The 25,241-nt window shown below is 45.8% G+C and overlaps 1 protein-coding gene across 2 annotated transcripts in view; it reads right to left on the bottom strand.

The window, feature by feature from the left end:
* Window positions 1-25,241, bottom strand: part of AXIN2 (axin 2) — a 41,837-nt gene that overhangs the window by 4,578 nt on the left and 12,018 nt on the right. For both annotated transcript variants that reach the window (XM_030208461.1, XM_030208462.1), the window contains 7 exons: window positions 21,941-22,043; window positions 19,142-19,282; window positions 18,381-18,871; window positions 16,599-16,772; window positions 15,779-16,009; window positions 12,117-12,212; window positions 7,715-7,882 (listed from right to left, as the gene is read on the bottom strand). In XM_030208461.1, the coding sequence (XP_030064321.1) occupies window positions 7,715-7,882; window positions 12,117-12,212; window positions 15,779-16,009; window positions 16,599-16,772; window positions 18,381-18,871; window positions 19,142-19,282; window positions 21,941-22,043 (1,404 nt within the window). The remainder of the gene's footprint in view (window positions 1-7,714; window positions 7,883-12,116; window positions 12,213-15,778; window positions 16,010-16,598; window positions 16,773-18,380; window positions 18,872-19,141; window positions 19,283-21,940; window positions 22,044-25,241) is intronic.

Genomic DNA, 25,241 nt, shown 5'->3' with positions numbered 1-25,241 from the left:
GGTCCTGGGGAACTGAGTTCGATTCCCACCTCAGGCACAGGCAGCTCCTTGTGACTCTGGGCAAGTCACTTAACCCTCCATTACCCTATGCAAGCCGCATTGAGCCGAGCCTGCCATGAGTGGGAAAGCGTGGGTAACAAATGTAACAAAAATAAAATAGATACTACTGGAGATTCTATATGGAATGTTGCTGCTATTGGAGATTCTACATGGAATGTTGCTATTCCACTAGCAACATTCCATGTAGAAGGCTGCGCAGGCTTCTGTTTCTGTGAGTCTGACGTCCTGCACATACGTGCAGGACGTCAGACTCGCAGAAGCCTGCGCAGCCACATTGGTGATCTGCAAGGGCCGACTTCTACATGGAATGTTGCTAGTGGAATAGCAACATTCCATGTAGAATCTCAAATAGTAGCAACAGTGGAGGAGTGGCCTGGTGGTGGACTTTGGTCCTGAGGAACTGAGTTCGATTCCTGGCACTGGCAGCTCCTTGTGACTCTGGGCAAGTCACTTAACCCTCCATTGCCTGCCAAGAGTGGGCAAGCGCGGGGTACAAACGTAACAAAAATAAAAAATAAACCTTCAAAAGCAAATCCCAAATTTAGAATTTTGCTGCATCATTAATCCATGTTTTGTAGCAAGAGGCATCCTGTGTTTCCTGGGGTCAACGGCAACATTTTTTGATTGGTAAGTCATACTGCGTCTATAACTTCAGTTTTGATCAGTAAGACGGAAGAAGAAAAACGCATGGACCAGCTGTGACACAATTTCCTAAGCTGAAACGTTGCATGTCTCCACAATCCTAAAATCTAAATATGGAATTATATTTCTTAAGACAACCACAATGCAAAAACCTGGTAGCCCAAACTAAAAATGCAAGGTTTAATCCACAAAGATGTGGTTATATTTGCCCTTTTCATAAGGCCAGTAAGGAAGCAAGGAAAAAAAAAAAAAAAGCCAGTCTGTTTAGCATGCAACCATCCGACACTGAAAGGAATGCAAGATGCAACCACAGTCACCTCTCTTGGACTTCGGGGTCAGCAGATCAGAAGGAGACAGCACCAAGGCCCCAACCCCCACTGTGTCAAACAGCAAGGACCTCACCATTATCCTGAATTAGACCGTTCCGCTGCTTGATTAAAGGTTCCTTTCATCCCTCTCAAGCTTTCGGCCTTCTAAGGCTGCTTAATTGCATACGACCAGATGAAGGGCTTCCATTCAGAAGGTTAGCATTTAGGGTGCCTGTGCGTCTGCCTCTCCCCACACACCTCCTCCATTTCTGCTTAGGGACTTAAAAGCACTTCTACCATCCCCACTGCCAGCTCCTCAAATCCTCATCTACTAAGATTAAAAGCCCCCCTCCCCCCTCTGGTATATTTCCAGTCAAAGGGATTCCCAGGGTTAAAGATCACATAATTTGGGCAGGAAGAATTCAGATGGGGAGGGAGGACTCAGTACCCCTCCCCATCCCAAACCAAATTACCATGTGTCAAAAATGTTAGCGAATGTGGGGGTGGGGGAAGGGGGGTCTTATCAGCACATTCAGTCCTGAACAGTCAGTGACAATGACTGAACTGTCAGGGTGTGGTGAAGAAAACAGTTTACATTCTACCTTCCCTAGAAAGCAGAATAAGAATTCAGATACAAACCCAAAATTTGGTTCTTCTGTGCCTGAATTACCATTTTGAGATGGAGGGATAAGGGGGGGGGGGGGGGGGGGGGGGGAACTCTGTGTTATAGGTAATCCCCAAACATGACGTGTATAAAGAAGACCTTGGGTAGAAACTTGGGGGCAAAATTGTACATACAAGCTATAGGATTAATGCGTGGGAGGCGGGGCTAGTGCTGGGCAGACTTCTACAGTCTGTGCCCTGAAAATAACAGATGCAAATCAAGGTCAGGTATATATATATATATATAAAGTAGCGCACATGAGTTTATCTTGTTGGGCAGACTGGCTGGACCGTGCAGGTCTTTCTCTGTCATCGTGACAGGGGCGGGGCTGAATTATATTTTGTGTCCTCTTTTTTGTCACAGCAAATATGGTAACCCTAGGTGTGCCAAGCATATGCGCATGCAATTATTAAGCCCCACATTCTATAAAAGTCGCTAAAAGTTGTGCATGCAAATTTGGGCAAACGTCCCAATTTGCATGTGCAATTTAATTGGATAACAAGCTAATTCGCGCTAATTGGCTTGCTAACAAGCTATTAATGGCGCTAATTTCATCTAATTAAAATATGCACGCCTACATTTTACATGCAAGTTCAAAAAGGGGGTGCGGAAATGGGAGGGTCATGGGCGGAACTGGAGTTCCTAAAATTTACGCAGTAGTTATAGAATGAGGATGCGCACCTAATTTAGCTGTGAAGATTTGCACTACATGGAGTGAAGTGGAGGAGTGGCCTAGTGGTTAGAGCACGGGTCTTGCAATCCAGAGAGTGGCTGGTTCAAATCCCACTGCTGCTCCTTGTGATCTTGGGCAAGTCACTTAACCCTCCATTGCCTCTGTAATACCACTGTCTCAGGTACAAACTTAGATTGTGAGCCCTCCTGGGACAGAGAAATACCCAGTGTACCTGAATGTAATTCACCTTGAGCTACTACTGAAAAAGGTGTGAGCAAAATCTAAATAAATGAATATATGGAATGTTGCTACTATGGAAGATTCTACATGGAATGTTGCCACTTTTTGAGATTCTGGAATGTTGCTACTATTTGAGATTCTAGATGGACTGTTGCTAGTGGAGGAGTGGCCTAGTGGTTAGAGCACCGGTCTTGCAATCCAGAGGTGTGATCTTGGGCAAGTCACTTAACCCTCCATTGCCTCAGGTACAAACTTAGATTGTGAGCCCTCCTGGGACAGAGAAATATCCAGAGTACCTGAATATAACTCACCTTGAGCTACTACTGAAAAGGTATGAGCAAAATCTATCTAAATAAATAAATAATGTTTCAGATGCAATTCCCAGGCATGAGCACTGTTCTATAAACCACACTTAACTTTAAGTGTGGTTTATGGAATAGCACTTAGAATTCACTCCTAAGTGCATGACAGACAGGGTGGCGATAAGTGATCTGGCGAAATCTGCAGTGTTAACCGTTAAGGTGCAGTAAATTACCGTGTGTTAACTGCACGTTGCCGTGCGTTTCTCCTCTCCCCTGTTCTATTAGCGGGCTTCTGTACAGTCTTCTAAATTTGTTTGTAAACCGCTTAGATTTTCACCGATTTGAGGGATAATTTGAACCTTGACCCTACTCTCCGCTACGCAGTTAAATGCAGAAATTAACACATGCTAAAGTGGGAACCGCTTGATGCGTTTTAGAAAAAGGCCTCCTTAATTAAATATTAAAAATGAAAGATTAAACTAATAAAACCTGGAGACTTACTTAACTAGGGCAACACGAGTGTTTGGCTAATTTGTAGGCTCATATAATTACGCAGAGAGGAAAATGTTCTCCTCATTAAGGGGCTCTTAAGATGCGGAGTCTAGCGAGGTACTTTTCGCACACGCTAAGCCCAGATTTATTGCGACATTAAAGTTAGGCCTTTTCTTGTTTTGTTGTCTGCTAATGTTCCCGTTAAGTTCGCAGCACCTGTAAAAAAAATAATGCAGGGCTCTTACTGCCCGTGGCCCTGCGTTATCCAGTTAGAATGCGCTAACACGAACACGCTAGGTGGATAACGCAGAACACCCACTCTCCACGCCCCCACCTTAAAAATTATTTTTTAAAATAGTTCACGCGTGCACAGGTAAAATACGGCAAATGGCTTCAGTGCATCTCGCGGTAACCTGTTTTTCCCATGCTAAGCGTGTATTAAGGGTAGAGGGGGTCCCTAAATGAAGGAGGGGCAAAGGAAGGATAAGTTACTGAAACATAGCACTCGACACACTTCTGAAGTGGAGAGGAGGAAATTCAGGCTTGTTTCCCAGGGTAATACACCAGACATGCTAACATGAAGAGCCTTGGCTTGAACCTCAGAGAGTAATTTTGAAAAAGGTTATTTCCAACATTGTAATTCTCTGTAGTATATCCATAGGGAAATGCTTCACCTTCAGTGCTAATCTCACTTAAACAATGCTCTAAAACAGGGGTTCCCAAATTTTTCGGCTCACGGAACCCTTAGTGTCCGAGCAATTTTTCCCAGCACTCAACACCAGCCACATGGGTCTCCGCAGCCCGCCACCCCACCCCGGTCACATGGATCTCCCTTTCTCTGCAGCCCCCTCTTCCCAGAAAAATCCAGCACACCATTCCCTGCAGCCTCTCTTCTCCCATAAATCCAGCACACTTCTGCCTTCCCCAAATCCAGCATCACTAGTTACCTTCCTTCCTTCCTGTCCAGGATCACTGCCGCTTCCTTCTCCCGCTAGCAGCTTACGTTTTCGGGCCGTCCGCGATTCGCACAGGCAGGCACTCCGGGGCCTTCTCAGTCTGCCGTGTCTGGCTCTCTCTGATGCAACTTCCTGTTGCGAGGGCCGGACGCAGCAGAGGGAAGTCCCCGCGGGTGCCTGTGTGAATCGCAGACTGCCTGAAAATACACTGCAGCAGCGGCGGTGGGGGAAGAAGAAGGAAGTGGCAGATTCTGGACACGCGGGAGGGGAGGTGGGAAGTGATGCTGGATTGTGGGTGGCGGGACGGAGGTCAAGATGTGCCGCGGCACCCCCCCCCCCCCCCCCCCCCCCCCGAGAGTTCACACCGCGGCACAGTTTGGGAAATGCTGCTGTAAGCCAAGATTTAAAGTACTTTATTGATCTCACCACTCATGGTAGGAGATAAATAATCCGAAATAAATGTCTTATTAAAAAAGACATAGAGTCCTAATATCAAGCCCTCCTAATATCACTCGAACACTTCTGCATCACTCGCTCCAATACGGTTCTAACCCTTGCCATTCTGTTTTACAAAAGCTGAGGCCATCGGGCGATTTCAGTTCAGGCCTGGTTTTCCTCTGTCCCATCCTAATGTGTTCCGGGTTTACAGGCCAAGACCTACCACAACCACAGCACACTGGGATGCAAAAGAGAGACCCATAAGAGGGGAAAAACTCTCTGAACTGGTTGCAGATCCGACAGTCCCCACCCAATAGTTTACAGTCCTCCTTCACCAGCTACTTCCTTCCCGAGCGCTGTCCCTGTTGGCATCTAGAGGTTTTGTTTGAGCTTTCTACATCTTTATTTAGGGGAGAAAAAAAACCCACACACACACACAGTGACCTTTAATATAATTACCACTTTATTTTCCTCAGAAAGGAAAGAGAAGATCCTCCCCCCCCACAGCCTCTTCAATCAAACAGCTCTCTGCTTCTCTCACACAAATGGAGTTTTCCACTGAAACATGTTTTAAGTGGCAAGGAATCTTTTCAAGAGCATCTGGCACCAATATGCTTTGGCAGGCATGGTGTGTGCGTGCATGTGCCTGTGTGTATGTGTGTGTGTGTGTGTGTACGTGTGTAACCTCTACCATTTAAAAAAAAAAAAAAAAGGCAACTTACAATTTGAACAACAACTGAACGGTTGCAGGTAAGCACCCTCTAGCCTACGGGACATCTACAGATAAACTTGTCATGGCAAAAGCAACCGAAAGACGCTCAAAAGAAGCCAGGCCGTAGACTGATGCAATCAGTAAAGAATTCAAGAGTCTGCCATTTGTGCACTAAATGAAAGACAGAGGGCTTCAAAGGCCTGCTTATTGTGTGCCTTGAAAAGCAAATGAAGGCCAGATGTGACCCAAAAAACTGACTAGCTTCCTACTGCCTATGACTAGCAAGGACAGCCCCCCTCTGCCTCTGAAGATCACCTGAAGCTCTGCTCCAAAGCCCAGCTAGCAGCAGTGAAACCACAGTTGAGAAACAGAGCCCTGTGGGGGGGGGGGGGGGGGGGGGGTGGGGGGGGTGTAGCCACTTCAGTGACAAGACATTCATTTCATGCCCTTGCCCATTCAGGGTAAAGTGCAGTGTTACGTATGCTTTCTATGCAGGCATCAATGGGAAAAGGATAGACTGATTCACCGCCGGCCTTTCTCCATCACTTTAATGGATACCGACACCGAGAAAAATGTGAGGTGATCCCGGCGGACCAGTGTCCCTCATGTCTTTGACCACAGGAAATCTGCCTACGAAGATCCAGATCTTTTATGCACAGGTGAAACTAGAGTTAAGAGCACGGTCAAGGTGCATCCTCTACCCAAATCATTCATTCGAGGCAAAGTCAACAGGAAATCATGAGGTGTTCAGTTCCTGCCAGGCAATCAGTAGTCTGTTTCTATCCCCAAAATTTCATTTCAAATGTATTTGTCCTCCAAATATATACTGGCAGACCAAAGTGGGGGGGGGGGGGGGGGGGGGTAATATTCAGCCTACAGTTTTTAAACCACTGACCTCCATGTCCAGGCACAGAATTGAATATTGGGTCACATCGGCCACCTGGAAGCTAACTGTGTATCAGCTGATACTCAAGACTGGTGCACTCAGGGCTGGCTTTACCATTGGACCAGGTGAGGCTCTGGCCCAGGGTGCCGGGAATTAAGGGAACCAAAATACCCAGCTTCTGACATAACAATCTAGCTGTGCTTCTGACCTCACCTGGTCTACAGGTTAAGCACTTTCTTCCCCGCCCTCCCTGGTCCGGACTCTCCTCCTCTCTTCCGGCGGTTCCAGTGCTGCTCCCTCACCTCTTTCACTTCCCCGTGGTCCTGTATAGTTTATGTTGGTCTCCAGTGGCGGCAGCACCACCAGTACGACAGTCTGCCTTCAGCCGGCCCCTGGGTCTTCCCCCTCTGCTGTAATTTCCTGTGGGAGGGATGACCAGGCGCTGGCTGAAGGCAGCCCGCCATACTGCTGCCGTTGTCAAGTGGCGTAAACTTTACAGGACCGTGGGGCAGTGAAAGACCTGCAGGGAGGGGGAAAAGAGAGACTGAACCGGAGGAGAGAGATGCCAAACTCACAGGGGATGGAGGGAGGGGGTGCCAGAAACGATGTGATGGGGTGATTGGGGGGGGGGGGGGGGGGGACACTGCCTAAAGCAAGTTGGCTCAGGGCACCACTAATCCTTGAGCCTGCTCTGGGTGCACTTATGCTGATTTTTTTGCCCAGGTATTTCTTTCACTCCCAGATTTACATAATTCATAGGACTAATTTCTGAATATCTGGTTTAAATATGACCCGTCAGATTTGTCCAGTTTTACAGTAACACCTTTATAATGTCCTGCCAAATCCCAAAGTCTGTAGAACAAGGATAAAAGAGATCTTGGGACACTCCACAGAAGTGAGACTCCAGCGTAGTGTCCCAGAACTTTATGGGGGAGGGGGGGGGGGTCGGACAGGAAAAGAAATAACCTTTTACAATGAAAAAAAACGAGTAACCGGGTTGCTTTCTGGAGGTAGACACATTGCTAACTATGCCTTTAAGTAGCATGGCTGGTTTTAAAGCTTCTATGTGCAAAAAAATCATTTCCTTCCATCCACACGGCAAAAATATTAAACCAGGGCTGAGTCACTTCAAATGCATTTCATCAAAGCCTGCTAGAAAGTGAATGTTCCAGTAAAACTCTGCGAAGCAATTATGACCTTCTAGAAACAGCGTTGGTCAATAGGGTTACAGCACATTTCATATTTCCGCTGCTCCTAACTGATGCAACAGAAACTAAATTTCTGGCTCATTATTGAGGGAAAAGAACTAAAAATTATTAGCAAGGGATAACAAAATCTTACCTATAGTTCCCCTTTTTGCTCAGCTGCTCTTTGAAGTGTCCAAGCGTCAGACTCTGGGATTTGAGCATTCTCCTGTAGGGAATTTCTTCCCCGCAGAAAAAATAAGTGACCACTAGCTCGCCGGAGTGGGGAGTGTGAGCTGCTGCTGGCTTCTTTGGATCTTTGTGCCTAAAAAGAAGAAAATGTATTTATTTATTGGCATTTATGAACTGCCCTTATGAAGAGATTCACCCAATGTGGTGTACAGCAAGAAATAAATGTGTGAAATGAGTGGCCTAGTGGTTAGAGCACCAGTCTTGCAATCCAGGGAGTGGCTGGTTCAAATCCCACTGCTGCTCCTTGTGATCTTGGGCAAAATCCAAGTAAATTATTTGAGATTCTGTTGCTACTATTTGAGATTCTACACAGAATGTCGCTAGTGGAGGAGTGGCCTAGTGGTTAACACACCGGTCTTGCAATCCAGAGAGTGGCTGATTCAAATCCCACTGCTGCTCTTTGTGATCTTGGGTAAGTCACTTAACCCTCCATTGCCTCAGGTACAGACTTAGATTGTGAGCCCTCCTGGGACAGAGAAATATCCAGTGTACCTGAATGTAACTCACCTTGAGCCACTACTGAAAAAGGTGTGAGCAAAGCCTAAATAAATGAGATTCTACATGGAATGTTGGTACTATTTGAGATTCTGTTGCTACAGAATGTTGCTAGTGGAGGAGTGGCCTAGTGGTCAGAGAACCGGTCTTGCAATCCAGAGGTGGCCGGTTCAAATCCCACTGCTGCTCCTTGTGATCTTGGGCAAGTCACTTAACCCTCCATTGCCTCAGGTACAGACTTAGATTGTGAGCCCTCCTGGGACAGAGAAATATCCAGAGTACCTGAATGTAACTCACCTTGAGCTACTACTGAAAAGGTGTGAGCAAAATCTAAATAAATGAATATATGGAATGCTGCTACTATTGAAGATTCTACATGGAATGTTGCCACTTTTTGAGATTCTGGAATGTTGTTACTATTTGAGATTCTAGATGGAATGTTGCTAGTGGAGGAGTGGCCTAGTGGTTAGAGCACCGGTCTTGCAATCCAGAGGTGGCAGTTCAAATCCCACTGCGGCTCCTTGTGATCTTGGGCAAATCACTTAACCCTCCATTGCCTCAGGTACAAACTTAGATTGTGAGCCCTCCTGGGACAGAGAAATATCCAGAGTACCTGAATGTAACTCACCTTGAGCTACTCCTGAAAAAGGTGTGAGCAAAATCCAAATAAATATATTACTCACAACAATCCGAAAAAGGAGGATGGTAAAGAACTCCCCCCCCCCCCCCAAAGCTTATTAAACAACATTAAATGGAAGTGAAGGTTCAGGCAAGAGGGGCCACCTCCATGTTATTCACCACAACCAGATTTAACAGAGCCGTTTCATTAAAATAAGGTACTAGTAATATACTGAACAATGGCCAGTCACTTGTCTTTGAAATTCTGGTCACAGACTTTAACACAATCAAACATATAAACGGCAAGTGACCGACGCACCTGCAAATGCGCAGTAGAGTCAGAACACTGAGAGTGTAGAAGTCCAAGCCCCGCCTCCACCAGCAGTACAGCCCAATAGGGAGGAGGGCTTGGACATGGGCGTGGAAATCGGAGGGGGAAGGAGGGGGGGCGGAACTGAGGGAAACACATGCTGGGGGGAGGGCAGGGGAGAGAGCAGGCCATAGGAAAACAAAAAACTAGCCCGTTCTTATGGGCTTAACGGCTAGAATGTATACAAAGTGGTGCTGAATATTTATTTCCTATAATAATATGGCATGCAGCTTCCTAGAATTAGGGGGATGGTGCCTGGGTGGAGTTCAGGCAGTGTATGGTCAGGGATTTATATATATTCCATCCCCGCTCATGCACTGCCTTAAATCCACCCAGGCACCATCCCCCTAATTCTAGGAAGCTGCATGCGCCCAAACTGTTCACTAATGCACAAATAACTTGGACGCTAATCAGCCTTAATTTATTGACTATAATTGGTGTCAACTGGCAGTTCCAGAGCACACAACTTCAAGGAGGGGGCGTGGACATGGGGGGGGGGGGAGTGTTAGGCCGTTCGGTGCGCAGGTTATGGAACGCTAGAATTTGCGTTGCTAACTGCATGCATCAACCATTTGGCCAGCGGATGTGCTCGTGCCTACCGTTAGGCACATAAATCGAGACCTTAACGCAAGCATTCTGTAACAGCACTTGAACGCACAGCTGCCGTTACAGAATCGCGAGTCATCCTGGTGACCTTTTGAGAATTACCTACTAGAAAGAGATTCTGTAACCAGTGCTCAAAACTGGGCGCTCAGGATGAGTTGCCCATTGAGGAATAGCATCGAGTGCCAATTTCAACGCGCAAATCTGAGCGCTGAAACCACGTGCAATTTACAGCACCCAATTTGGGCGCACAGTCACGGTATCCTATAACGCTGTGCGCAAATTTTAGCAACGGCCCTGACCCCTTGATGAACCTATGGCCACACCCCCTTTTGGGTTGCTCGCTATGGGATTTGGGCGCACATTGCTATAGAACAGCGCATAGCAAGATAGAATCTCTAACAGTAGCAACATTCCATCTAGAATCTCAAATAGGACTTGATATACCACCTTTCTGTGGTTTTTGCAACTGCATTCAAAGCGGTTTACATGCTATATACAGGTACTTATTTGTACCCGGGGCAATAGAGGGTTAAGTGATTTGTCCAGAGTCTCAAGGAACTGATGTGGGAATCGAACCCAGTTCCTCACAATTAAAAGTTCACTGCACTAACCATTAGGCTACTTCTCCACTTAGCAACATTCCATGTAGATTCTCAAATAGGGAAAGGGAAATGGGACTTGATATACCGCCTTTCTGTGGTTTTTGCAACTACATTCAAAGCGGTTTGCATATAATAAACAGAATTTATTCTGTACCTGGGGCAATGGTGACTTGTTGCCCGGGGTCACAAGGAGCTAGAGTGGGAATTGAACCCAGTTCCCCCAGGATCAAAGTCCACTGCACTAACCACAAGGCTACTCCTCCACTACAAACCCAAACAGAATCTCCAATAGGCTACTCCTCCACAAGGGTTAATGGCCTAATTATTCATTTCTGTGCCCACCAATCTGCATAACCCAGATCAGACCGAGAGCACTCCACAAATGCTTACGGAAAAGTATAACTGGGGACAGGGAATTATCCACTGTAACCTAATATTTAAAAAAAAAAAAAATCTCTCTCCTACTACTGAAAGGCATGAGCTAAATTAAAATATATAGAAATACAGAAAAAACTCCTATTGAAGGGGATGGAAGAGAATAACAAATTGCAGCCAAGTGAAAAGCTACTTCTGAGGAAAGCATTATCTTCCTAGCAAGAGGTCACCCAGTGTTACTCTCCATAATTTGTTTTAAGTCTTTGTAGAATGCTTTAGCTTCCAAAGACAGCTGGTGGATATAAGGTCGACCAATTAAAATGGAAGTGTTCTATTCAGGTGGCTTCAAAAATAACCCACTGCTTAGGACGAAGAGGTTGGGCAAGAAAACATGAATCATTTAGGCCATTTTAGCTTTACTGTAGGAAAACTTCGTTTTAAACAAAGAACCATTCTGGAATTAGCATAAGCTAAAAATCTCTCTCTCTCTCCCTCTTCCAGGAACGTTAGTCAAAAGTAAGGCAGGCGGACAACAAAAATGTTTCTAATCGCGGCCAACCTCATGTTTAAAAAAGTTAATCGTGAGTTAAGTATCTCCAATGCCTCGCCGCCCCCCCCCCCCCCCCCCCGCATGGGTCTGGCAGTTCTCTCTCCCCGTTCTCTCCTCCCCCTCCTGTCATTTTTTGAACTTGCCTCTGTTGGGGGGGGGGGGAGGGCAGCGAAGGAAGCCTTCTAGCATTGCAGACCATGACACAGGCATGTTTTAAAAACAAAATATACAATAATAACCTAATCAATTCCCTCACACATCATAAGAAGTGAATATATTAATATTTCCATTATTAATATATTCACTTCATATGATGTTTGATGAAACTGACTAGGTTATTATTGTATATTTATTTACACATTACCTGAACTCCATATATTGTTATAGTGGATTCTAAGCTTTTAAAACAGCCAGAGGGGGAGGAGGGAAGGGAGAGAACATTGGACAGCTTGGGGGGGGGGGGGGGGGGGCGGGATTTGGAGTTACAGTGCCAGCCTGGGATGTTGATTAATCATGGTAAAAAAATTTTAACTGCTCAGAAAATTAAGGTGTTTAATCAACAGCCCTGGTTAAATGAGAGACAAGATGATAGAAATGTCTTACACTGCCCAAAAACATTAGACCTAGAAGGATCCTCAGTTATAAAAAAAAGACCGGTTTGAATTAAATTCCATCCGGAAAGTATACTCACTCTTCCGTTATCGGGCTGATAGTGGTGAAAGGCGTATTTGCTATCTGTGCACTGGTAAAGTGGTTTCTCTCTCGCTGTTGATTTGACGTTGAAGATCTGAAGGTTAAAAAAATCAAAACAAGCAACGTTCACGTCATCTTTCTTAAACCAAGCTCTCTCATGCAAGTGGCAATGTCGCTTTGGCATCCACATTCCATGTTAAGCCTCTCCAACCAATGGCCAAAATGAACAAAAATGGCTTCTCGCTCTTGGAAATTCTCAATTTTTCAGCTTGAACGTTCTACCCATAACTCTCTGAAGACCATTATCAAATGGACATATTTTTGCATTTTTACATTACAGAGCATACGAATTGGCACTAAAATCATGTAGCAGAAAAGGACAACCTCATCTGTCCCCCCCAAACCATACAATGTATGCATTCTTTTGTGAATCCCTGCTCATTTGGAACCAGGGGTTGGGATCTGACCCCCAAAACCTTCATTTACAACTATTTTGGAACTTTTCCTTATTTTACACCCATCCCTCCCAACAGGCTTAGTCTAAGACTGTCTGGGGCAAAGGGGGCTCATGAAGCAGTAGAGCTTCCTTCCTGAATTCTTGATTCCGAAAATGGCAAAAGATGGGTCAGGATTAAGTATCCATACGTTATATCATGTTTATATCATCTGTATGAGTGCGGGCGATAAGTTCTCCATCACCAAGATTGCCACCTGCCCTGGTTGTGATGTGAGTGCTCAGTCTTGAAGATGTAACTGGCACAGAATGGCGAGAGCGACTCTGGCCGCCTTGATGAACTATGCAGGCCTTTAATTAGGTCCTAATGCACAATGCTTAACGACCTGTAAACATTTGTTTTAGACTGGTTGTATCCGGTCTAAAGCATAAGCTTTTTTTTTAGCAAGTAATGAACAAATGGGTTTCCCGTGGCTCTAACAAGTGCCATTAGCAGCTACCGAAAACGCTATGCAAACGCACTGCAAGGAGCTTATTATAAATTAAAATAAGCATTCTGAGTAATGCACAGACCCAGGCGCCTACCTTTACCGTACAAAATTTTACGGCAGGTCTGGACCTGTCGTCACGGGGAGCAGCCTGCTTGCATTTTATAGTGCAAGCAGACTGTGCCTCATGGTAGGCGCTCAGGACCCCCAACCCACTCCCCCCCAGACCTAAAAACTTCGCAGGTGGTCTGGTGGTCGCTGATCCCCCCCCCCCCCCCCAAACCCAACCACTAATCCCTGGTGGCCGGGTGGACCTCGACACCCCTGCACCCCCCTCCTGGTGCTCCCTACACCCCCCAAGCACAAATCCCTGGTGGTCCAGTGATCCCCTCTCCCCTCCATGTACCTTGAAACATAGGAAGCAGGAGCAACACCTCCTGCCTCTGGGCCCACCTTCTCAAAATGGCAGCGCTCAGCCCCTGCCTGGTGCATACCCAGGATGCACTGGGAGTGCCTAAGCACCATATAGGGGAAAGGGAAAGGGGACTTGATATACCGCCTTTCTGAGGTTTTTGCAACTACATTCAGGTATTTATTTTGTACCAGGGGCAACGGAAGGTTAAGTGACTTGCCCAGAGTCACAAGGAGCTGCAGTGGGAATTGAACCCAGTTCCCCAGGATCAAAGTCCACTGCACTAACCACTAGGCTACTCCTCCACTCATTCCACCAATAAGAGCCAACCTCATCAGTGATATCACAATGGCTTGATTGCCCGGATACTTGGCTCACTTCTGATATTGTGATGTCATAAGGGAAAGGGGAAATGGGACTTGATATACCGCCTTTCTGAGGTTTTTGCAACTATATTCAGGTATTTATTTTGTACCAGGGGCAACGGAGGGTTAAGTGACTTGCCCAGAGTCACAAGGAGCTGCAGTGGGAATTGAACCCAGTTCCCCAGAATCAAAGTCTGCTGCACTAACCACTAGGCTACTCCTCCACCATATAAGGAGTTTTCTTCCTTATATGGTGCTTAGCCTCGCCATCGCTCTCATCTACCGACTCTTGTCATCAAGACCCCAGATAAAACAAACAGAGTTGGTTCTGCTAATGCGCCAACAGCCGTTAACATGCAGGAGAACACAGCTGTAAGATAACATTTAGGTGCTCTATGACACCAGTAACTTCCTCATCTAACAGACTTCTGCTGGAGAGAGTGTGGTACGAGCGAGATTCACGTTCACATTATGTGGCGAATCTCTTCATAAAGGCAGCGAATACATCCCAATAAATAAACACGGTGGTTATGCCAGATATAAGGGTTTATTGAAAAGTGATTTAGTTTACAATCAATCAGACTATTAATCAGGACAGAAAAACTCTGGGACTTAGGAATTTTTTTTTATTCAAACTTGGCTATTCCCTCTCAGGTGGTTAGAGATTGTTTAAAATGCTGCCAAACTGAACTGGGCCTCCTCTTTGGAAGCAGGTGGGGTCCCCTCCCTCGTTTACCTGGCTGGTGAAAATGTGGGGAGACCTACAACATGGAGAAACCACGAGCCCAGCTTAAAAGGAAAGCTGGAATTTTTTTGGGGGGGGGAGAGGAGGGGGGGTTCAAAGATACCTGGTTTCTACTTGTGGCCACATCTGCTATGACACCAAGATAACAAAGTCATGGGACAGTACCAGATATTGGGGCTGAGGAGTAGGTTGGTGACCACTGCACCGACTGAGCTACTGCAATCCGACCCGCAAGTACTAGTTAACCTCTGCATAAGAACTGGGTCGGACTGATGGTCCATCTAGCCCAGTATTCTGCTTCCAACAGTGGCCAATCCAAGTCGCAAGCACCCGGCATGAGAAGCTGGGGTGAGCAAGGAGGTGGCGTCTGGAGTTCTCAATTCTTTCTTTGCTAAAACTCATCAAGAAGAGGCCTTTCCAAGTTCGGGGGGGGGGGGGGGTTAAGAAGTCTTTGCCTGTTAACCGCATAGTCGCTTTCACAGACAAACTGTAGTATAGAAAATACTTAGAACAGATATATTTATTTATTACATTTGTACCCCGCGCTTTCCCGCTCATCGCAGGCTCAATGCGGCTTACATAGTAACAAGAGAATACAATCTGTAGTATCAGAATCAACAAAGGAGGTGTGTGATAGGACAAATGAACAAGGCGTAAATGGGATAGAAGACGTATGGGAGCAAGGATAGGGATGGGTAAGGAGGTAGAGCGATAAAGGAGAAGTTGGGAAGAGCATGGAGGGTAAGAAGGTTGGTAGGAGATATTATCCGAGTCGTTGTTAATGATTAGATCAACCGGTAAAAAAATATATATATATTATATATGACAGCTGGACATAAATAACATGCATATGTGAATGTAACTTGATGGGTTTTCTTTTTGCAAATGTTGTTAACAATAAATAAAACCTCAAAGACCTTAGCTAAAGCTTTGATAAATGGTTTCTACTCCTCCGAGACAGTGAATTTAAGGACAGGAGGTCCACAGTGCCCTGGAGCAGCTCCTTCCCGCCTCAACAGCCAAAATACCAACCCCAAGAAGGGGAGATTAAAAAAGACACCGCAATTAACGCCTAAAGAAAACTTATGGTGTGGATTAGCGTTTGTCTATGAGGAGTCCAATTTACATACACATCCCCCCTCCCCCAACCCCATCGATACCACATTATTTTGGTAATGCGAATTTTTAAACCGTACCGTTGCTTCTGGGGCTTGGAGACTTCCGATAGCCTCCGGCAGGCCTCCTCCAACTGAGCAAGAGTATTCGGTGGTGTTAGGGGTGGCATGGCAGGGTCCTGAACGAAGGGGTGAGCCGGCTGTATGCTTCGAGGGAGCCCGTTACCGCCACAATGGTGATGGCGTCCTGTACGCTCTGTGGCTGGCCCTCTCGTGCACTCCGACGTACAGGCCTTCTTTCCGCTTTGGACACTGCAGACACAAGAGGTGACAGAAAGGAAAAGGTTTGAGTTACCACTCGGAAGCGGGAACTGCCATTTAACCCTGGCTAGGCCCCGCCCCAATAAACCAGCCTCCGAGCCCCTTTAGATCCTGATCAGTGCACAACAGATGCTGGTCTAGGGGAAGACAGGCAAAAACGACCCTAAGTTCATGGGCCCAATGTTGTTCAAATAAAGAGTCCCAAAATTCAGTAACCTATGAGTGCACTCAGGATCAGTTGGTCACTCCAGTCTCTTCAGGGCAGGCACCCACTTTATCTGCATGCCCCAATGCGACTCAGTCAAGCCCCTGTATTGCTCTATTTCAGGTGCAGAATTAGTGCAGACTTTTCCCCAACTCCAACAAGAAATGTCATTTGCCAAAAAGAAGGGGAAAAGGCCTGTGATCACAAGGGGAACCAGCTTTGGGAAGGACCAAACCCTTTGCATGCATTAACCCCTGGGCTCAGCCCACAGGAAGCTCGACGTTACTCGCCTTTTGCCGAGCGTAACGGAAGCGCTAGGCTAATGTACCAATATTCACCGGAACGAGTTTTCCTGGAGGTAGCAGCTCCCTTTACCTGTGGGGCTTGTGTTTGTTTTGACGTTCACTCTCCATTATCCACTGCCAGACATTCTGCGAGCGGTCCGTTTCGTCGCCCGGGAGCTGGGACGTGCTCCCTTCGCTACCTGAAAGCGCTGGGCTTTCCGATACACTCCTGCCAGTCCTCCTGCTTAATGTGCCGCTCCTGCTACTACAAAAAAAGAAAAAAAAGCCACACACAAAGCTGAGTACTCCTGCCACCAGAATGACTGTAGCTGATACAGCCTGGAAGGCGACAGCCATGGGCTTAAACACCTTCTTTTAAAATCCCATCTCCAGCTCTGCTTGCACAAACTCAAGACAAGACACATCAATTGCAGAGAGACAACTACACAGTTCTTCTGAAGAAGATGCCTTCTGAAAAATGCTAACATTTGTATCTTGCCACACAAATAAGCTTGTCGCAAAATGGATTTATTTACTAACTGTGGGGCCCTTTTACTAAGGCGCGCTGAAAAATGGTCTGCGGTAGTGTAGACGCGTGTTTTGGGTGTGTGCAGAATCATTTTTCAGTGCACCTGTAAAAAAATGCTTTAAAAAAAAAAATTGCTAAAAATGGATGTGCGGCAAAATGAAAATTGCCGCGCGTGCATTTTGGGTCTGAGACGTTATCGCCAGCCACTGACCTAGCGGTAAGGTCTCACGCGGTAACTGGGCTGTAATGGTCTATGCACATAAAATGCCAATTACCGTCCACGCACCAGAAAATAAAAATATTTTTTCCAGAACGCATATATTGGGGGGGGGGGGGGGGGGGGCCGTAAAAAATGAAATTACTGCACGGGCCACCCAGTAACTCGGAATCACCACGCGTTGGGCGCGCAAAGGCACTTACGTAGCTTAGTAAAAGGGGCCTCTATGTCATTCTTAGTGACCCAAAATACAGGAAACCCATATACAACAGAAGCCATGCAGGTCTGAAATCCATTTATCTACTGCGACTTTTATAATACCCCCTCTATTCATATCCAAAGCCATTTCACCAGCCAGAAACGGCCGCTGACCGGTTAAATATTGTATCGGTGCCCAACTACAAATATTCAGCAGGAGATAACCAGTTACCTCCCACTAAATATCTAAGGTTAGCTGCTAACCAATTATATTGCACGACACAGCCGGTCAGGCGCAGATATTGAGCGCTTAACCAGCTATGTTCGGTGGTTAAAATAAGCTGCATAAATAGCAGGTTTATGTTTAACCATTACAAAGTTAACCAGTTAGCACTGAATATTGGCTTAACCGGTTAACTCTGTAGCGGTAAAAAAAAACCTCTGAATCGATTTGAACTGTATGGTCTGTATTAAGGTTTGAGCAGCAGAGGTGGTGGGTGGAGTAAAAATTGAAAAATAACCACAATGTATTGTGCTGTGAAGGGTTTTTGGTGTTATTGTGGTTGCAATAAAGTTTATTAAAAAAAGAAAAACCCAGATAAAAAGTTAACCAGTTAAGCTGATTTTCAACACTAACCGGTTAATTTTGTAACGGTTTAAAAAAAAAACCCTGGATCAATTTAAACTGTTTGGTCTGTATCATTCCTTAAGGTTTGGAAGGGGGGGAGGGGTGGGGGGGGTAAAAATTGAAAATAACCATGATGTATTGTGTTGTGAAGAGTTTTTTTGTTATTGTGGTTGCAATAAAGTTTATGAAAAAAAAAATATATATATAGCAGATATTCAATGGTAGTGTGCGAGAAAAAAAAAACCAAAACAAACAAACAAAAAAAACAACAACAACGGATAAATAACTTGCAACAGCTTACCCAAATAATGAGTCCATCGGGCTGACGGGCAAGTCCGAGGCTTTGCAAGAAAACCTGTTCTTTACAAAATAGCAGCAATCGGTACCGCTGGTACAGTAACACTGCACTCTCTGAGCCGCTTCCGCTTCAATCTGCTCTTTCGTCTTGGGAGTACTGTGGTGATGGATGTAGTGATGGTGAACGTGCTTGGTGGTCTGTTTTGTTATTAACCCGTTGCTGAGCTGCATACAAGAGGATGGGGGCGCCAGCAGTGGAAGCGTCTTTCCCATACGGAACTGGTCAGGGGATCGGGCGCGCGGGCTATGCCTCCCTATGCCAGGGGACTGGCAGCCGGGGGTCTTTAGTACTCGGGACAAATGCTCATCCAGGATCGCTTGAGGGTCGTCTTCAAAGGTGCCTGACGGCAGGAGAGTCAGTGGATGCTGGAGAGCCGCCGCCTCCTGATTGGACGGTGGACCAACAGACAATTCCAATTCCTCTTTCTCTTCATCCTTTACAAAACAGAACGAAAAAGACACTGAGAAGCAACATCAGAGCTTGAAACAGGACCAAGCAAGGAAAAAAAAAAAAAAAAAAAAAAGAGAGAAATCAGTTCTGCTCATGCCATAAGAAAATTATATGATCATCTCAAACCCCCCCGGCCCTCCCTCCCAGACAGGGCAGCTGCAAATTAACACACAGGTGAAAAAGAACAGCATCCCCAGGCAGTATCAGCTACTCAAATCCTCCCAGCAGCGCACGAGTTAAAACCCGCCCTCTACCTCTTTGATCTGCTGCAGCCTCTCCTCCAGGTTGTTCATGGTTTCTTGCTCCTGCTTCAGTTTTTCCAGCCTGGAAATGAGCTCAGCGGCAAAGGCAGCTGGTTCCACTGGGGTCATCTCCTTAGGAAGACAATGTGTTCTCTAGAAAGGACAGAGAAAGAGAGGCGTGAACGGCCATGACTTAGCTCGGATGGCGTGCATACAGAGGGTCTAAACATGAGCGCTGCAATGCTCGTTGCATCCCCACGTCGGGATGAAAGAAGAACAGTGAACAGGTAGGGTCGGGCTTAGGATTTTTATGAGTCGGCGCTGCGGCCTCATGGAGCGACATCCTTCCCCGTCAGCGTTTGCCTACGGCTGGACCAGTTGGTCGCACTCCGAGGAGGTCCCTGCTTGGTCTCTCTGTAGTACAACCAGCCCATCAGCAGCTACTCTGAAGTAGAAAAAACTTCAAAGACTGTTGTCAAACATCAAAAAAAAAAACAGCCACTCAGGGGGTGGGAGGGAGAAAGACTTTTACTCGAGGAAAGGAAAGCAGCAGCGTAGAAACAGAAAGGAGTTGAAAACTGAAAAAAAAAAAAAAGGACAAAAAAAAGAAGTGAAACGGCTTCAGATCAGAGATGTGATAATTTATTTCTTGGCTACACACTGGGCATCTTTGAGGTAGTGTTGTCTCAACAGTGTCCTAGATCTTTTCCCCCTACCTCCCCCCCGTCTCCCCAACTCTCTTTGTACAGAGCTTGAAAAAAAAGCTGCTGCGGGCTACCGGTGCGATATTGCTGCGATTTCACTGCCTGAAGCAGATCCATCAAGGGAAAAAAAGGACCGTCTCCAACAGGAGCACAGAACATTAAAAAAAAAGACAAAAAAAAATCAGGAGCCATCTGCCAATGCGAGAAGCCATACTAAACCCCCACCGGCATCTTCCCTCTCTCATCTGCCATTAACCTCTCTCCCCCCCTCCCCCACTACAAAATCTGTTTTTATTTATTTTGGCTTGGGGTTTTGTTTTTTTTTTTCCCAAAAGCGAAGAGTGGAATCAGCGCCCTTCCTAGCATCCTGCCCACAAAATGAGGCAGGGCCTTCGCCACGGCAACCGCTTAGCTCCAGAAATGATGTGGGGGAAGAAAAAGGCCACACTGCTGGAAGTTGTCACTTTTACACAAGCTGGACTCTATTCAGAGCCTGATCAAAGCGCTGTCTGGTGGAGAAAGTCGATTTGCACGCCCCAGGCCAACATAATCTAATTTACAAGCTCGCGCTTTAGAATTTTCTTTTACAAAAGAGAAGAAACAAACGCAATATACAAAATATCATCCGAGGTTTCTGCTTAAAATTAGGAATAAAAAGCAAATTTTAAAACGTTAAGAGCAGGTAAGTGTCAGAGTGACAGTATGTGAGGTTTTCCCCTCACACCACTGATTCTACCAGGCCTCAGTGAGAGCCTGAACTACAATCAGAAAGTCTGTCTAGGCTGGACATATCGACAGTCAGTGTAGCTTAAAGAACAAAGATGATTCAAGATTTAAATTTTTGTTCAATCTACAGAACAGGCCTTAGGCCGGTGGGTTCCCAAACTGTGCGCTGTTTCACCCTGGCGCACCGCAGCAAATTCTCAGGGGTGTTGCGGCACATCGCTCAGTACTTTTCCCTCCCGCAGGACCGGCATCTGCTGCTTTCTTCCCTCGCCGCCGCTACAGTGCTTTTACGTTTTTGGGCCGTCCGCGATTCACACAAGCACTGGCGGGGGACTTCCCTATGGTGCGTCCTGCCCTTGCAACAGGAAGTTGCATCAGAGAGGGCCAGACGCGGCAGACTGGGAAGGCCCCCAGTGTGAATTGCGGATGGCCTGAAAATGTAAGCTGCGAGCACTGAAGTGGTAGCGGAGGAAGAAGGAAGTGGCAGCGATCCTGGACCTGAAGAAGGAAGGTAGTGAGCGATGCTGGATTTAGGGAAGGCAGAGGTGTGCTGGTGTGAGAGGACAGGGCTGCAGGGAAAGGGAGACCCATGTGACTGAGCTGGGGGGGGGGGGGGGTGCCACAAACCGAAAAGGTTTGGGAGCCCCTGCCTTAGACCTTATTCAAAGGGGATTTTTCCACCATTCTTAAGAGCCCTTGAAGACCATGTAACCAATGGGAAGGCAATTCTATGACTTGGCATCTCGATTTAGGCACTGAAATGTGGGGCACTTAGTGCCAGTACTATGAAGGCACTTAGGCACACCTAAAGGGTTATAGAACACTAGCACAAGCCTGCACTAGCACGCCAAAACTTAGGCATGGCGCTTTATGCCGTGTCAATGGCAGCTGTAAATAGTCACACCTAAATGCGCCAAGGAGATAGAATAACCAACTAGGTATTCTATAAGTTAGGTGCGTTATTTGACACCATGCCCATGGTCCGCCCATGTTTACACCCACCTTGGACTTACATGTTAGGCGTTACTTTACAGAATAGCGCCCAGGGCTCTACTGCATGAAAACGCCAATTAAAGGCACCTTTGCAGCGCCTAGGCGCAAGCTGAGCGAATTGCCTCAATGGGTTTTGAGACTACAGCCCCATACACCTCAGTCAAACTCAATTTTGTGGTGTTCTGGTGTAACAAATGAGTTTGGGGTAAGAAGAAAATACAGCCAAGGCTACCATAACCCTACTACCCAAAGGAGTGAGATCAAGGTTAAGCCTCAGAAAAAAAAACCTCCATCCCTCTGGCCGTCCCTCTTCTAGAGCTGGGGACATTCCCTCTTATTGAGATATTTTAACCAATAAAGCTTTTCCCACTTCACCTTTTACACTTACTGGAAAATGAGGTAGAGAAACTTGCCCGTTGGCTTTCACGCTACGATGCATCTCTCTCTGTAGCTGCTTCTTGCTCCCAAGTCGATAAGGAGGAACCCCATCTCTGCAAACATTGAAAGAAGACATCTGCAATCAACCAAAACCTCTCCTTCCAAATTCTTCTACAACACACCCAAGATACCCCTCCAAAACTGTCATCGCACTACATCAGCCCACAATAAAGTTGGCCCTGCATTCCAATCATTCTTTTCACCTCATGTTTCATTATGCCAAATCATTGCCCTGGCCAAAAACCTGTTCTCGGTGAAATAGCTGTAAACAGATAGGGAACCAGGCAAACAACAACAAACATTTCACAGTTCCAAACTGGGCTAAAAAAGTCTCCATACAAGCAAAAAGATTTGTTGGCCCATGGTTCCACATTACTGTGGTCCGTCTGGCATGACACTTCACATGGAGTGGTTACATGACTGGGGTTCCTTTCCTGAGACTTCAGAAGGAATGGTGCAGCGAGGCAGGATGATGACTTGACGGCACATTCCTGGCAGAGTAACTAAACGGAACTTTCTTAGCCAATAATGCCCAATTCAAAAGCAGCTGCCAAAAACACAGTGTCTTCAAAACGGCACCCTGGCAACTGAGGCAAGTACTAACAGAAAGAGGCAAGCCAAATTATTTTTCGCAGTCACTATTTTTCACCAATAGTAGATGCCGATTACGTGGAAAAGCTTTGCTGAAACAATGTAACAATATGGTTTCCTACTTCGAAAACCAAATGGTCAAATCACCACAGACAATAAAATAGGAAATAGGAAAGAAGCTACTGCTTAAAAGGAATATGGCACCTCTCCTGCTCCCGGACACATAAAAGTTGACGAACTCAGCAAGTCCTCTGACTTAGCACTGAACGGTTAAGAACAGCTAAGCTAACAAATCAAACTTTTTGCAGTTTAAAGCTAAGGGATGGTTACCGTAGACAGAGATGTATACATGGACAGGGTCATGACTATTGACCCATAAACAAGGCAGATTATCAAAATTCAACAATATTTATTTATTTTCAGCACTGGATATAGCGCCAAGTGATCCCCAAGGCGACTATAACTTGCTTATATCTGTTATTCTTAAGCTCACCCTTCAAGGGCCAATATGCTGCCTGTACATATTGAGTCAATAAATTCTAGAAGAAAGCTCTCAGACAAGACACAAGCACTAAGCTCCAGAAGTAAATCTAGATACAGAGATCATACCCAATACACCTTGCCTCTAGAGCAAGGTTCATTAGGGTCATGGTGGGGGTGGGGGTGGGACCTAGATATTAGCTATATAAGCCCAAGCACATAAATCCCACAACCAGAAGTAGCCCATGCTGGAAAAGGTATCGTGCCTGGGCTTGTGAGACACAAAGCAAAGCCTAAAATGAACACCCAAGAAGAATTAATTAACTATAATTTAGTCTGTAATTTAGACTGAAATATATTATCTAACTAGATGCTGACTGGTAGCATGCAATGTTCTCTGTAAGAATCTATCATTCCAGATAATCTGATTGAAGAGAGGCCTTCCCTTCTCTGTTCTGTATGTCACAGCTGGGTTGTGGTGACCTTTAGGCAATTGACATAATGAAATAATTGAGGGTGGGCTAACAGTTGAGCTTAAGTTGTCAGAGCTATAAACTTGGGAATGGCAAGGACAAATCAAGGTCAGGTATACACATATGAAGTATCGCATAACATGTGTAAAGAGTTTATCTTGTTGGGCAGACTGGATGGACCGTGCAAGGCTTCATCTGCCGTCATCTACTATGTTACTATGTTAAGCCAGTGCCTGTTGTCCTTTTCTGCCATTCAACCAGCTGCCGGGTAATGAATGTTGCAGCCTGGTACTGTTCAGCTTCTGAGCATCTCTTATTCAGTACCAGGTGCAACCTGTCTGATGCTCCTCTGGTCATCATTTCATGCATGCTATATTCATGCTCTGGAGTAGCCTAGTGGTTAGTGCAGTGGACTTTAATCCTGGGGAACTGGGTTCAATTCCCCACAGCAGCTCTTTGTGACTCTGGGCAAGTTACTTAACCCTCCATTGCCCCAGGTACAAAATAAGTACCTGTATCTACGTAAACCTCTTTGAATGTAGTTGCAAAAACCTCAGAAAGGTGGTATGTCAAGTCCCATTTCCCTTTCTCTATTTGAGCTTCTACATGGAATGTTGCTCATGGAGGAGCAGGCTAGTGGTTAGTACAGTAGACTTTGATCCTGGGGAGCTGGGTTCGCATCCTACTACAGCTCCTTGTGACTCTGGGCAAGTCACTTAACCCTCCATTGCCCCAGGTACAAAATAAGTACCTGAACATATGTAAACCGCTTTGAATGTAGTTGCAAAAACCTCAGAAAGGCGGTATATCAAGTCCCATTTCCCTTTCCCTATTTGAACTACTACATGGAATGTTGCTACTATTGAGATTCTGTTGCTACTATTTGAGATTCTACATGGAATGTTGCTACTATTTGAGATTCTAGATGGAATGTTGTGACTATTGGAGATTCTGTTGCTACTATTTGAGATTCTACATGGAATGTTGCTCATGGAGGAGCAGGCTAGTGGTTAGTACAGTAGACTTTGATCCTGGGGAGCTGGGTTTGAATCCTACTACAGCTCCTTGTGACTCTGGGCAAGTCACTTAACCCTCCATTGCCCCTAGTACAAAATAAGTACCTGTATCTATGTAAACCGCTTTGAATGTAGTTGCAAAATACCACAGAAAGGCGGTACATCCTTTCCCTTACGTGTGTGGTTTTTGTGTTTTTTAGTCTGATTTGGTTGAATGTGAGCTTATAATTTGAATACTGTTTCATAAAAACATATTACCATTAGAAAGTTCAGTTTTTGCAGAATCATTGTCTCCCTGTTCTGCTGCTGGATTTAATTAAAATTTTTAAAAATCTTTGTCCTCTTAGGCTTTCGCAGCTGGCGAGACCCAACAATCAAATAAAAACTCAGATCGAGGTGAAATTGGGAGTATGAATGCAGATAAACATAACATAGTAGATGACGGCAGAAAAAGACCTGCACGGTCCATCTAGTCTGCCCAACAAGATAAACTCATATGTGCTACTTCTTGTGTATACCTTACCTTGATTTGTATCTGCCATTTTCAGGGCACAGACCGTAGAAGTCTTGCCCAGCACTAGCACCGCCTCCCAAACAAGAATTTTTAGTAGCATGCTAATTCTGTTCTGAATGCTATGGTTTGTCTGTCACAGTAACTTGTATCTTTCTATTACTAGACCAGTTGTTCTGT

Source organism: Microcaecilia unicolor, chromosome 6 (assembly GCF_901765095.1).
Source record: "Microcaecilia unicolor chromosome 6, aMicUni1.1, whole genome shotgun sequence".
Lineage (NCBI taxonomy): Eukaryota > Metazoa > Chordata > Amphibia > Gymnophiona > Siphonopidae > Microcaecilia > Microcaecilia unicolor.
Note: the sequence above shows the minus strand (reverse complement) of the source record. Positions and strands in the feature narration are given on the sequence as shown.